Source organism: Pseudophryne corroboree, chromosome 1 (genome assembly GCF_028390025.1).
Source record: "Pseudophryne corroboree isolate aPseCor3 chromosome 1, aPseCor3.hap2, whole genome shotgun sequence".
Lineage (NCBI taxonomy): Eukaryota > Metazoa > Chordata > Amphibia > Anura > Myobatrachidae > Pseudophryne > Pseudophryne corroboree.
In genome coordinates, this window is record NC_086444.1 from 504,511,163 (window position 1) to 504,526,733 (window position 15,571).

General features: G+C 47.1%; 1 protein-coding gene across 1 annotated transcript in view; it reads right to left on the reverse strand.

The window, feature by feature from the left end:
* LOC134895862 (cytochrome P450 1A1-like) overlaps nucleotides 1-15,571 on the reverse strand; it is a 212,203-nt gene that overhangs the window by 23,063 nt on the left and 173,569 nt on the right. The window contains exon 4 of the mRNA XM_063913870.1: nucleotides 13,904-13,993. Coding sequence (XP_063769940.1) covers nucleotides 13,904-13,993 — 90 coding nt within the window. The remainder of the gene's footprint in view (nucleotides 1-13,903; nucleotides 13,994-15,571) is intronic.

Consider the following 15,571-nt stretch of genomic DNA (forward strand, 5'->3'; position numbering starts at 1 on the left):
AGTTGGATAATAAATAATGTGATTCTTTTCGATCACTTATTTCTGTATATTCCCTATATGCAGATTCCCAGACCACGGTCCGCTGGGACAGAAGTCTCCATATATCGGAGATATCTCAAAGTTATAGAATATTCCTGGAATGGGAATAGTGATCCTGAAACTGAAATGATATTTATGCTGGTTTAGCTGATGGGTGAAGTTGCTTTTAAGGAATATAGCAGTTCCAATTTTAGTATTTAGCAACCTACATTTATATTAATGTCTTGACCATATTTGGTCTGGCTAAAAATGCAGGAGATCTGGCCTTCGTTAGGGGTGTAGCAGCCCCAATTTTACCAGAAGGCGAGCTGCCTATTACCACAGCTTAATTCTTATTTAAATAATTCAAATCAGTTTCACTGAATAATAAATTGACATATCAGAGAATCACGTTCATAACTCACACCGTTAAAGGAAAAAATCCTTATTTGTCTTACAGTGTGGTTTAACTATAGTAATCCTATTTTCTATATATACAGTAATAATATCTTAGTGATCTAGATTCAGTGGCTGGCAATATAGATAGAATTATTTTACTTTATGGCAATATATCATCCCACTGGTATATATGAGAGAGGATAAGGCCAGACAAGTCAAAAAATGTGCATATAGAATAAGGAACAGTCATATAGGGATAAATCTATAGTGTGAAGTTATTTATGTAGCAAATGTATTTCAATTTGCTGTCTCACTGGTGGCTTTTATCATTGTAAACACTTCAACTACTGAATGTTGCCAGTGGATTTGCTACAGTGTATTAGGTTACATATGTCAGCAAAGTATGCTGCTGCTTCTCAGCTCCCAGCTGTTGCCTGTTATATTTGTTACAATGTGTAACTATTGATATTCTACTGGGGCATAGAGCTGCTTAAAGGTGGGTACACACTAACAGATATATCTGCAGATCAATTGATCTGCAGATATATCTATGGACGGATCGAGCAGTGTGTTCAGCATACACACTGCTCGATCCGTCGGGGACTGACGTCATGAACTGGGCGGGCGTGTACACACGCCCGCCCAGTTCACCTGTCAATCACCGCCGGCCGCCGCAGCATGTGTACGGGCGGGCGGCCGACCGCCCCGTACACACACAGCGACGCGCCAATATATCGGTAGATATATTGGCCGTCGGCTGTGCTGCGCGGCCGACACGATACGTCTGTGAACGACGGAGTTCACAGACGTATCGGCCGTACACACTGGCCGACGGTCCCGCGATATATCGGCCGTTCAAGAGAACGGCCGATATATCGACCAGTGTGTACGGGCCTTAAGTCTCACTGGATATGTAACAATTCTGTGACTAAATGCTTTGACTTTCACAGCCACTTAAATAGCTGATACTATTCCAGTGTATTATAACTTATATAGCACTTTGCTGATACCTGAATGATATTCAATTATTTCCCAATATAATATTGTGAAGTACACAGCACACTTATTTTTATCCCTAATATTTAAGCATAGAATCTAATCTGGCTCTTCCAAATACAGATGGTTTAAGTATGCTAATGTGAATAGCCCATCTTCTTGTGTATATGGATGCACATCGCATAGAGTATTTCTCAGCTATCTGCAGACACCATTGGTATATACTGCATATTCATATAACCAATATGTCACTGTATATCCTCTCATCTATTGTATTGTATAGTGCAGCTGAGCCTCTCTCATAAGTGGGGAATTACAATGTTTTAACAGTCATATATATCATAACATTGCACACACACACACACACACACACACACACACACACACACACACACACACACACACACACACACACACGTGTGGACACGCTATGCCCAACACGCGTGTTTCACTGCGCTATGGCAGCTTCGTCAGGGAGCAACCACCAGATAACGGTTGCAGGAAAACAAAGCACTGCGCGGGCGCCCAGCATCATCTACGCACTACGAGAAAAGGATTTACCGGTAGGTAACCAAAATACTATTTTCTCTTATGTCCTAGAGGATGCTGGGGTCCACATTAGTAGCATGGGGATGTACCAAAGCTCCCAAAACAGGAGGGAGAGCGCGGAGGCTCCTGCAGAACTGATTGACTGAATTTCAGATAATCAGAGGCCAAAGTATCGAACTTGTAGAACTTAGCAAACGTGTTCGACCCAGACCAAGTTGCCGCTCGGCAAAGTTGTAACGCCGAGACACCCCGGGCAGCCGCCCAGGAAGACCCCACTTTATGAGTAGAGTGGGCCTTAACAGATTTAGGACACGGCAATCCTGCCGTAGAACACACATGCTGGATAGTGAACCTAATCCAGGGAGATATTGTCTGCTTTGAAGCAGGACACCCAATTTTCTTGGGATCATACAGGACAAACAGAGTCCGATTTCCTGTGACGAGCAGTCCTCTTCACATAGATTTTCAAAGCCCTCACAACATCCAAGGACTTTGACGAAACTGAGGAGTCAGTAGCCACTGGCTCCACAACAGGATGGTTGATATGAAATGCCAACACAACCTTTGGAAGAAACTGCTGACGTGTCCGGAGCTCAGCTCTATCTTCGTGGAAAATCAAGTAAGGGCTTTTACAGGACAAAGCCCCCAATTCTGACACACGTCTAACAGAAGCTAAGGCCAACAACGTGACAGTCTTCCATGTAAGAAATTTGACCTCAACCTCCTGTAGAGGCTCAAACCAGTCTGACTGGAGAAACTGCAGCACCATGTTAAGGTCCCAAGGTGCCGTAGGCGGTACAAAGGGTGGTTGGATGTGCATAACTCCCTTCAAAAAGGTCTGAACCACAGGGAGGGCAGCCAATTGTTTCTGGAAGAAAATGGACAGGGACGAAATCTGGACCTCCACAGATCCCAACCTCAGGCCCATATGCACACCTGCTTGCAGGAAGAGGAGAAAACGTCCCAGTTGAAACTCCACCGCACAAAACTTCTTGGACTCACACCAAGAGACATATTTCTTCCAAATACGATGGGAATGTTTAGAAGTTACCCCTTTCCTAGCCTGTATCAGGGTAGGAGTGACCTTCTTTGGAATGCCCTTCCGAGCTAGTATCAGGCATTTAACCTCCATGCCATCAAATGTAGCCACGGTAAGTCTTGATAGGTGAATGGCCCCTGCTGCAGCAGGTCCTCCCGAAGAGGAAGAGGCCTCGGCTCTTCCTGCAAGAGATTCAGAAGGTCCGCGTACCAAGCCCTCCTTGGCCAGTCTAGAGCAATGAGGATCGCTTGAACTCTTGTTCTCCTTATGAGCTTTAGAACTCTTGGAATGAGTGGGAGTGGTGGAAACACGTACACCAACTGGAACACCCATGGAGACACCAGGGCGTCCACTGCCACTGCTTGTGGGTCCCTCGACCTGGAACAATAGTGTCTAAGCTTCTTGTTGAGACGAGAGGCTATCATGTCTATTTGGGGTAATCCCCAAAGGTCTGTTATTTCCTTGAACACCTCCGGATGGAGACCCCACTCCCCTGGATGGAGATCGTGTCTGCTGAGGAAGTCTGCTTCCCAGTTGTCCACTCCCAGAATGAAGATTGCAGAGAGCGCCAACGCGTGTTTTTCTGCCCACAGGATGATTCTTGTCACCTCTGACATTGCAGCTCTGCTTTTCGTTCCGCCCTGTCGGTTTATGTAAGCCACTGTCGTTACATTGTCCGACTGTACTTGAATGGCCCAATTTCTTAGAAGATGGGCCACCGGAAGAAGACCATTGTAGATGGTTCTTGATTCCAGGATGTTGATCGTCAGGCCGGCTTCCAGACTTGACCACCTTCCTTGGAAGGTTTCCCCTTGAGTGACTGCGCCCCAGCCCCGAAGGTTAGCAACTGTGGTTAGAAGGACCCTGTCCTGAATCCCGAACCTGCAGCCCTCCAGAAGGTGAGGCAATTGGAGCCACCAGAGGAGTGAAATCCTGGCCTTTGTACGGGTTGGTTCCAAATGAGATTTTGGAAGGTTCAGAATCCAACCGTGGACTCTGAGTAGGCGGGTTGTGAGTAAAATGGACTGCAACAGCTCCTCCTTGGACAATGCTTTTTATCAGTAGATCGTCTAGATACAGAAAGATGTTCACCCCCTGTTTTCAGAGTAGAACCATCATATCCGCCATCACCTTGGTGAACACCCTTGGTGCTGTAGAGAATGGGTCTGACCAAACCATCCGGTTTCGGTACCACGAAAAGGTTCGAATAGTAACCCATGGCTTGCGAATGAGGAGGCACTGGCACTATGACCTGTGCCTCCACCAACTTCTGAACCACTGATAGTAAGACAGTCCTGTCCGCCAGCAGAGCTGGCAAGCCTGATTTGAAAAATCGGTGAGGAGGGAGATTTTTAAATTCCAACCTGTATCTCTGGGACACAATATCTATCACCCAGGGATCCAGGCCGGGCGATACCCTGACGTGACTGAACTGTCTGAGCCCCGCTCCTATTGGCCCCACCTCCATGCCGCGCAGTCCACCGTCATGCGGAGGACTTCGGTGTACTTGAAGCAGGTTTAGTTTCCTGGGAACCTGCCACAGCAGGTTTCTTGGATTTAGCTCGACCTCCCCTAAAGAAGGTATTGGACGGCTTGGCCTTTCTAGGCTTGTTGGGCTGAAAGGACTGCGATGCTGATGAAGAGAAGGATTTCTTCGGATCAGGTGCAGCTGAGGGAAGGAACGGAGACTTACCCACCGTAGCCATGGATATCAACGCATCCAAAGCTTCCCCAAAGAGAGCCTGACCTGTGTAGGGTAGGGACTCCACACTTTTCCTGGATTCTTCGTCGGCCGACCACTGGCGCAGCCACAGTCCCCGACGAGCTGAAACAGACATGGAAGATATTCCCGCAGTCATGGAACCCAGGTCTTTCATGGATTCTACCATAAAACCTGCTGAATCGTGAATGTTACGCAAAAACAATTCAACATCACCCTTATCCATTGTATCCAAATCCTCAAGTAAGGTGCCTGGCCATTTTACTATAGCTTTTGCAATCCATGCACTAGCAATAGTGGGACGTAATATGGCCCCCGAAGCTGTGTACATTGATGTAAGCGTATTATCAATCTTTCGATCAGCCGGCTCCTTTAAGGCGGTAGATCCCGGAACAGGTAAAACCACCTTTTTGAGAGTCTGGACACAGATGCGTCAACAATTGGTGGGCTTTCCCATTTTTTCTATACTCCTCAGGGAAAGGAAATGCACCTTGACCCTTTTAGGGATCTGGAATTTATTCTCAGGGTTCCCATGCTTTCTCAAATATAGTATTCAATTCCTTTGACGCAGGGAAGGTTAGCGATGCTTTCTTATTTTCAGTGAAAAAAACCTCAACCTGCTCAGGTGTGGTATCATTAACATTCAACACATCCCTGATAGCCTCTATCATCAATTGCACCCCATTTGCAAGAGAGGCAGACCCCCGCAACACATCCCCATTACCGTCTGTGGTATCAGAATCGGTATCCGTGTCATCTTGCATGACATGAACAAGCGCACGTTTGTGGGGGTATATAGCGGTTCATCCTGAGGTGCCAGAATCGGGCCATACTGCCACAAAGTTCTGTAATACCTGGGTTGCGAATTCATTACTTGCAACCCTGTCTGAAATCTGAGAAATCCAAGATTTGATAGAGGAAAACCACTCAGGTTCCCTTGCTGGAATCTGTGCTAAACCAGTGCTATCCTGATTACATGGAATGGGATCATCCTGGTAGGACATATCCTCCGCAGCATATGATACAGTGTCCCTGGACATAGCTAAAGGAGACCACAAAACACTCCACACACACACACACACACACACACACACACACACACACACACACACACACACACACACACACACACACACACACACGGGAGGGCAGACAGAGTTTCCCCCCTAAGAATGGCAAGAGAGACACAGAGATTGGAGCCAACCCCCACACAGCGCTTATAACCAAAGGGAGACCCCTTGTCAGCGCTGACTGTACACCTTAATAGGATACACAGTCGTATTGCAGCCTCCCCCCCCCCCCCCCTTCTACAACCCCCTGGTACCGTGAGAGATAGTTGGAGTTGCTGTGGAGGGACCTTCTTTCTCCTGTGCAGGCAGGAAAATGGCGCTGAACGATGCTGGGTCCGCTCTGAGGAGAAGCTCCGCCTCCAAAATGGCACTGTCTTCCCGCTCTTCATCAGATTATACTGGCCTGAGGATTGATGCTGGCTGAGATTTTGGGACCCCGACAGGCTTTGTGACCAGTGTAGGGTGTAAGCGCTGGCCCAGGGCACCCCTCAGCGCGCCGCACTATGTACCGCTGAGCCATCCCGGAGTGCAGTTAATACTGCGCTCCTACCCTGCTGCAGCCATCTTCACACCGCCCCCCGCTGGCTAGGGGGGTCGACTCGTGACTTACTCACCACAATCTTCAGCTTTGTAAGGGGTTGGCGGCATGCTGCTGGGGTGAGCGATCCCCTGTGGTGGGGAACGATCTATCCCCTCAGGAGCTCAGTGTCCTGTCAGCGGAGTAAGTGGCTCAGACCCCGCAGTGCGGACACTACTCCTCTCCTTAGTCCCACGTTGCAGGGAGGCTGTTGCCAGCAGCCTCCCTGTAAAATAAAAAACTCTAAAATACATTTTTTCTAGAAAAGCTCTGGAGAGCTCCCCTAGCTGTGACCGGCTCCTCCGGGCACAATTTCTAAACTGAGTCTGGTAGGAGCGGCATAGAGGGAGGAGCCAGCCCACACTCTCAAACTCTTAAAGTGCCAATGGCTCCTGGTGGACCCGTCTATACCCCATGGTACTAATGTGGACCCAAGCATCCTCTAGGACGTAAGAGAAATGATAATATGCATAGCACAATTTCAAATCATAGACAATGTATACGTCAGGTACAGTATCTTTTAAACATAACTGCAATACACTCTTAACCTAATTCATGTATGTACACAAATGCAATTGCGATTTTGGAACTGCTAATGTTAGCAATTGAAGCTGCAGCCCAGAAATGAAAAGACCGCCCACTGGAGCCATCGCAAACTGATTCGCAACTGCATACACATTCGCTGCCTCTACGCAAAAATGAGGAACATCAAGGTTAAGGGTTGGCCTATGGCTATACAGACTGGACACAACAGTAGCGATGCAGGTGCCATGTTATAGCACGTACAAGCTCACAGCCGATACACGACAGGAAACAGCCATAAAATGCCCTCATTTTGCCATCCACTTCCCGTTAATACCTCCAAACAGTCACTTCCTGTCAGTCACTTCCCCATGAAATCCTCATTGCGAGCGGGATCGTAGCAGTTCGTTCTATTAATGAACTTTATTTGAACTTTGTAATTTATTTATAATTAGATAAATATTTGAAAACATTTGACATGTCACATTTTGAGGGTTAACATTTTGGGGGTAATTCTGAGTTGATCGCAGCAGCAAGTTTGTTAGCAATTGGGCAAAACCATGTGCCCTGCAGGTGTGGCAGATATAACGGGGGTCATTCCGAGTTGTTCGCTCGCAAGCGGATTTTAGCAGATTTGCTCATGCTAAGCCGCCGCCTACTGGGAGTGAATCTTAGCATCTTAAAATTGCGAACGATGTATTCGCAATATTGCGATTACACACCTCGTAGCAGTTTCTGAGTAGCTCCAGACTTACTCGGCATCTGCGATCATTTCAGTGCTTGTCGTTCCTGGTTTGACGTCACAAACACACCTAGCGTTCGCCCAGACACTCCCCCGTTTCTCCGGCCACTCCTGCGTTTTTTCCGGAAACGGTAGCGTTTTTTTCCACACGCCCATAAAACGGCCTGTTTCCGCCCAGTAACACCCTTTTCCTGTCAATCACATTACGATCGCCAGAACGATGAAAAAGCCGTGAGTAAAATTCCTAACTGCATAGCAAATTTACTTGGCGCAGTCGCAGTGCGGACATTGCGCATGCGCATTCAGCGGAAAATCGCTGCGATGCGAAGATTTTTACCGAGCGAACAACTCGAAATGACCCCCAACATTTGCAGAGAGAGTTAGATTTGGGTGGGTTATTTTGTTTCTGTGCAGGGTAAATACTGGCTGCTTTATTTTTACACTGCAATTTAAATTTCAGTTTGAATACACCCCACGCAAATCTAACTCTCTCTGCGCATGTTATATCTGCCTCCCCTGCAGTGCACATGGTTTTGCCCAATTGCTATCAAAAATCCTGCTGCGATCAACTTGGAATTACCCCCTTAGACTGTGTTCCAGTATTCGCATGCTGGACAGTTTGCAATAGTAGACATTGTGACTTGTAAATGCTCTATTTGTCATTGACATATAGGGGTATATGCAATTGCTGTTGAAATTGCTGTCTTGATGGAAAGACTGCAGTTTTCTACTTTTTCAGGGCAGAAGGGGTTCCGACCTATTCAATCCCCGGCTTTTTGTTCCGACAAGTCGGGGAATTCGACTTGTCTGAAAGCATGTGGATCGGTGGAATAGCTGCCAATCCGCTTGCTTCTGTCAGAAACAGGACCAAATTCGACAGGTCATCCCCCCGGACAGGCTCTTCATTCCCGGCAGAGCACCCCAGCCGCCGCTGACAGCACCCCCCAGCCACCTGACAGCTACCCCCAGCCGCTTGACAGGTCCCCCCAGCCGCTGCTGATAGCTCCCTCCGGCCCACGCAGATACCTCCCCCTGGCCGCCGCTGATAGATCCCGCCGCTGACATGTCCCCCCCAGCATCCGCTGACAGCTACACCTGGCCGCCGCTGATAACTCCCCCCGGCCATCGCTGACAGGTTCCCCCTGCCGCCTGACATGTCCCCCCAGCAGCCACTGACAGCTGCATCTGGCCACCGCAGATACCTCCCACCGGCCGCCACTGATACCTCCTCCCGGCCGACGCTGATAGCTCCCCATGGCCGCCGCAGATAACTCCCCCCGGCTGCCGCTGACAGGTCCCCCAGCCGCCTGACAGGTCCTCCCTTCGCTGCTGATAGTTCCACCCTTCCCCACTGACAGCTACACCCAGCAGCCACTAGCGGCAGCAGGACGGGACATCGTGAACGTTCAAATCCGACAGACGGTTGTGGCTCAAATCCCACAGTCGGATTTGGCAGCTCATTGAATAGGGCTTGTCGGATCCATTCCGACAAATGCATGTCGGAATGGATCCGACTTTAATTGAATATACCCCATATTGCTAAAGTGGATAATATACTTAAAATAAGTGTTTTTTATACTTAACTAAATATGCCCACCTTGCTCTCTTTCATTCATTCCTTGTTAGGAGAAAGCTAAACAGGTATACAGCAAATTACCACTTTCTTTGCAGAAGTGCACAGTGTTGATTAGTTGGTTCACCGTTCATGCACAAAGCAGGCCCAATGAAATCACAATAATTTAGTCTATGCATTTTCAAGTGTATCAGATCCTTCCATGCATTATTGCATGTCAAGGGACTGCAGCCACATTTTCTTCTCTGACATGTGACCGGGACGTCGTACTCTCTCAATTCTGCACATGAGCAGAAAGCATTTCACCCACCTTGTCTGATGACTTGGCAGTGATGTAATGGTCTGTGACCTCAGCATCACTGACAATTTTGCACCCAGAATGCCATGCATATGTGTGATAACAAAATTGCAAAGGGGCGAACTTCAGTTGATCAGTCCAACTTGACACATGCTTAGGGGTATGGTGTGGATGGTAGTGCCATAATGAGGACTTATGGACACTTGTGCGTGAGGGGTATTTCACTGTGGATTTATTTACTATGTACAGTAGTTACAAGGGAAATGCTACTGGGTATCTGTTACCACTATGTGATCTATTGCTACTGGGTGGTAGGAGGTAATGTTACGATGGGGACATATGGACGCTGGGTTGAGAGACATAAAATGATGTTCTATCCAGATGTACTCAAACACTACTCAGGTAATACTCATCAGCTTGGGATAAATAATTCATTCAGAGGGAAACTGTCATATTATGATTAGTCCCACTCATCTGTGTTTCATGATAAAACACAGTTGTGGTTAAGGGTGCTTGAAGGCATCAGTAAAGAGTAGCAAGGCACTGAAGGAGAGTGGCATTGGTACATGAAGGAGAGAAGCCATTCCAACTGCAGGGGAGGAAAATTGAGTAACAGGTGGTAGCAGCTGGATGGTATCGGGATCCCGGTACTTCGGATGCCGCTGGTCAGAATACCGACAGCGGCATCCCGAAGCACAGGATCTTGATAACTAGTAGGTAAGTATTCTAATCCTAACCTCCTACCCCCGTAAACCTAACCGTCCCTTTCTAGAGCTTGTCCCTAACCCCCCCTTCCCCACCCCCACACACACATACACAGTCTAAACCTAACTCTCCCTGATGGTGTCTAACTCTAACCCTCCCTCCCCGCAGCCTAACCCTAACCTCCCCCCCCCCCACACACACACACACACACCCTAAACGGTGCCTTACTCTAACACCCCCTCACCACAGCCTAACCCTAACCTACCCCCCCCACACACACACACATACACAGTCTAAACCTAACTCTCCCTGATGGTGACTAACTCTAACACCCCCTCACCACAGCCTAACCCTAACCTACCCCCCCCCCCACCCACACACACATACACAGTCTAAACCTAAATCTCCCTGATGGTGCCTTACTCTAACCCTCCCTCCCCGCAGCCTAAGCCTAACCCTAACCCCCCCCCCCCACACACACACACACACACACACACACACAGCCTAAACCTAACTCTCCCTGATGGTGCCTAACTCTAACACCCCCTCACCACAGCCTAACCCTAACCTACCCCCCTCCCCACACACACACAGCCTAAACCTAACTCTCCCTGATGGTGCCTCTCTAACCCTCCCTCCCCGCAGCCTAATCATAACCCTCCCCACTTAGTGCCTAACCCCCCTTCTGAGTGCCTAAACCTAACCCTCCCTCCCTGCAGCTTAACCTTAACCTTACCCCCTCCGCAGCCTAAACTTAACCCTCCACCTGCAGCCTAACCCTTCCCCCTCTGGTGCTTGACTCTAACACGCCATGGCATACTTACTATTGGAATGCCGGCAGTCAGGATTCCGGTGCCGGCATTGTGATCCATGTCAGGATCCCAGCGTCAGTTTTCTGACCAGTGTCAGGATTCTGACTGCCGGCATCCTGGACGCCGGTATGCTGACCGGATTCCGGTTGCAGGATACTAGGGATGGGAGGCAGGAGAAAATATCTATAATTTAGGGCTTTATGACAGGGTGGTCATTAAGGGCTGCATATGATAGTGGTATATGGGTACTGTAATTTACATTTGTCAGTGGTTAGTGGGGTTTGCATGACTCAGTGGTCATTGTATATGGATGAAACATGTAGGGGTCCTCCTATTCCTGCAACTTTGTTTTAACTCACCTATAAGAACTGACAATACGACTTGGTCTATTTGCTGTAACTTTACTAAAATGTCCTATACGACTGGATGTAATCATACTCTAACTGGAGAAATAGCTGCCCTCATATTAATTCTGTGCTTTACAGTATGTACCTATTGTTTGAAAATATGTGTAAATAAGAAAGCATTTATTGTGATAACACACTATGGAACCATTATTTCTTTCCTTATTAGATCCATGTAATTGGTAAAGAGACTCCTAAAATACTCAAGAAAGATTTCCAAAAGACACAACGATAAGCCTATTAGCACATAATCTCTGTACATCTACCTGATGTACTCCTGAGACACTCCTGAAGTTTTGTTCCTTCACACCTATACCTCAACGGATAAGCTAATTTTATTATGACTTTGGTTATGTAAGCATTGTTACCTTAAAATGTACACTGCTCAAAAAAATAAAGGGAACACTTAAACAAAACCTCCTAGATCTGAATGAATGAAATATTCTTATTAAATATTTTGTTCTTTACATAGTTGAATGTGCTGACAACAAAATCACACAAAAATTATCAATGGAAATCAAATTTATTAACCCATGGAGGTCTGGATTTGGAGTCACACTCAAAATTAAAGTGGAAAAACACACTACAGGCTGATCCAACTTTGATGTAATGTTCTTAAAACAAGTCAAAATGAGGCTCAGTAGTGTGTGTGGCCTACACGTGCATGTATGACCTCCCTACAATGTCTGGGCATGCTCCTGATGAGGTGGTGGATGGTCTCCTGAGGGATCTCCTCCCAGACCTGGATTAAAGCATCCGCCAATTCCTGGACAGTCTGAGGTGCAACGTGGCGTTGGTGGATGGAGCGAGACATGATGCCCCAGATGTGCTCAATTGGATTCAGGTCTGGGGAACGGGCGGGCCAGTCCATAGCATCAATGCCTTTGTCTTGCAGGAACTGCTGACACACTCCAGCTACATGAGGTCTAGCATTGTCTTGCATTTAGGAGGAACCCAGGGTCAACCGCACCAGCATATGGTCTCACAAGGGGTCTGAGGATCTCATCTCGGTACCTAATGGCAGTCAGGCTACCTCTGGCGAGCACATGGAGGGCTGTGCGGCCCCCCAAAGAAATGCCACCCCACACCATTACTGACCCACTGCCAAACCGGTCATGCTGGAGGATGTTGCAGGCAGTGGAACGTTCTCCTTGGCGTCTCCAGACTCTGTCACGTCTGTCACATGTGCTCAGTGAGAACCTGCTTTCATCTGTGAAGAGCACAGGGCGCCAGTGGCGAATTTGCCAATCTTGGTGTTCTCTGGCAAATGCCAAACGTCCTGCACGGTGTTGGGCTGTAAGCACAACCCCCACTGTGGACGTCGGGCCCTCATACCACCCTCATGGAGTCTGTTTCTGATCATTTGAGTAGACACATGCACATTTGTGGCTTGCTGGAGGTAATTTTTCAGGGCTCTGGCAGTGCTCTTCCTGTTCCTCCTTGCACAAAGGTAACGGAGGTAACGGTCCTGCTGCTGGGTTGTTGCCCTCCTACGGCCTCCTCCACGTCTCCTGATGTACTGGCCTGTCTCCTGGTAACGCCTCCATGCTCTGGACACTATGCTGACAGACACAGCAAAACTTCTTGCCACAGCTCGCATTGATGTGCCATCCTGGATGAGCTGCACTACCTGAGCCACTTATGTGGGTTGTAAACTCCGTCTCATGCTACCACTAAGGTGAAAGCACCGCCAGCTTTCAAAAGTGACCAAAACATCAGCCAGAAAGCATGGGAGCGGAGAAGTGGTCTGTGGTCACCACCTGCAGAACAATTCCTTTATTGGGGGTGTCTTGCTAATTGCCTATAATTTCCACCTGTTGTCTATTCCATTTGCACAACAGCATGTGAAATTGATTGTCAATCAGTGTTGCTTCCTAAGTGGACAGTTTGATTTCACAGAAGTGTGATTGACTTGGAGTTACATTGTGTTGTTTAAGTGTTCCCTTTATTTTTTTTGAGCAGTGTATATACTATAATACTGCGCTGTCATATCTTTCTCTACTGCCCACAGATTCTCTCCATCTGACTGCCAATCAAACCACTAAAAGACTGCAGCCACCTGGTATACATCAAGGGAGCGTGATAAAAAAAAAAAAAAAAGATGAAAATTGTCTTTTGCATTTTTATGCCCTATCACTGATTATTCTCATATTGTTTCTGAATATATGCTTTGCATTGCATATCCTATTTATTATTTATTTATAAACACAAGATCAGTTGTATTAACCCTACATTAACCCTTCACCCCCACTCTTCACTGTAGCAGTTTGCTGATATTTAAATTATTTATATATCCCTTTTGTGGAAAGAACTCAGCAAGAAAATATTTTGAAATCATAAAACTTCCTTGTCAATATGATATTCTGATAAAGCTGATAGTTCTGCTGTCTTCATTTGAGAAATAAGTGCATACTTTTACAATACTGTAACTTGTAAAAACACGTACAGTACTTGGTTGATAAAGAAACACACATCTTACCAATTTCCTTTTGAATTTTTTCTTGTATCTGTGGATACTTCATTAAGTACAACATACACCATAGTAGTCCAGATGATATAGTGTCAAATCCTAAAAAACAAATTCCAGGTCAAATAGGTAAATAAATTGAGAATTCAGCAGCATAGCAATTAAGGAAGCGTTTTACCACATTGGGAGAAAATCCCTGTATAAATGGGATGTCGGAATCCTGCTGGTCAACATACCAACGCTGGGATCCAGGCCGCCAGAATGCCGACAGGTTGCCCAGGACTATTCCCACTCATAGGTGTCCATGATTGCTACTTTAAAACATCAGGCAGACTCTGACAGAATGCGCCGATGCTTGCACTTCGCAGGCTATTACAATTACACCATCTTTGAATAAAAGTTCCAATTTCCATCTTCTAGTGTAGCAAACTTGGTCCTCAGGACCCCACACAGTTCACGTTTTCCAGGTCACGCGACAGGTGCACTGTGTATCACCAACTGTCACATTTTAAAAAGTCACAGGTGACCTGGAAAATGTAAACTTGTGCTTCCAGTAGTAGAACACCTACATCTGTAAAAATAATGAACTATGGACTCTACAGTATATCACACACAATGGGGCCAACAGTAATAGGGTGTGAGTTTGGTGTGTGAGAAAAAGTCGCAAAATCTCGGAGATTAAAATTTGTGACTTTTTCTTGAAACTGTCAATTTAATAGGGTCTGAGTTTTTGGCACAAATGTAACTTTCATGTGATTTCTTGTGAGAATACACAGTTTTTTTTAGACAAACTGAAATCCGAGTTCCACTATTGTGAGTTGCACAGTTTAGTAGAAAGTCACCCATTGGGCCCCAAAAATTTCCTGATTTATGCATCACACGCCCTATATAAATTCCTGATTCTCCATTTTGTCCTTTGATAGGTAGAGAGGCGTTTTGGGAAGAAGAGGAGATTTTCAGAGAGAGAGAGCAAGAGAAATAGAGAGAGAGAGAGAGAGAGAGAGAGAGAGAGAGAGTTGATTTTGTGATATTTTGAGAAGCAAGACTTCAAGGAGAGTTGCGAGAGAGCAGATGATGAAGGAGGAGGTGATGCTTTAGCGGGAGCCTGAGCCTGACAGTGTGGAGGAGGAGAGTGAGGAACAGGAGCTGCTAGAGGAGGAGAGCGAGGATGAGGAAGTAGAGGCTGTATGACCTGTATCCAGCAAGACAAGGACTGGCGCAATGTCCGATTCTCATATGATGACAACTGTGCACTGGCCCATGCCATGGTGCAGGTACTTCCAGGCCTGCTGGGTGCCCAAGAGCTCAAGACCACTGCGTCCAGTAAGAAAGCTATGTGGAGGTCAATCCGGGATGCAGCGAACGTGGTGAGCTCCTTCCGGCGGGACATAAAAAATTTCAAAAAGCGCTTTAGGGACATCAAGATGGTCCTCAAAGGCAAGATGGCAGAGGAGTGGTGCGAGAGTCGCAGGACTGGGGGAGGACAGCATTGGTCCACTACCACACCTTTAAGGAGGGGTTGAAGCTAGTGATGAGCGGGTTCGGTTCCTCGGAAACCGAACCCCCCCGAACTTCACCCATTTTACACGGGTCCGAGGCATACTCGGATTCTCACGTATGGCTCGGTTAACCCGAGCGCGCCCGAACGTCATCATCCCGCTGTCGGATTCTCGCGAGATT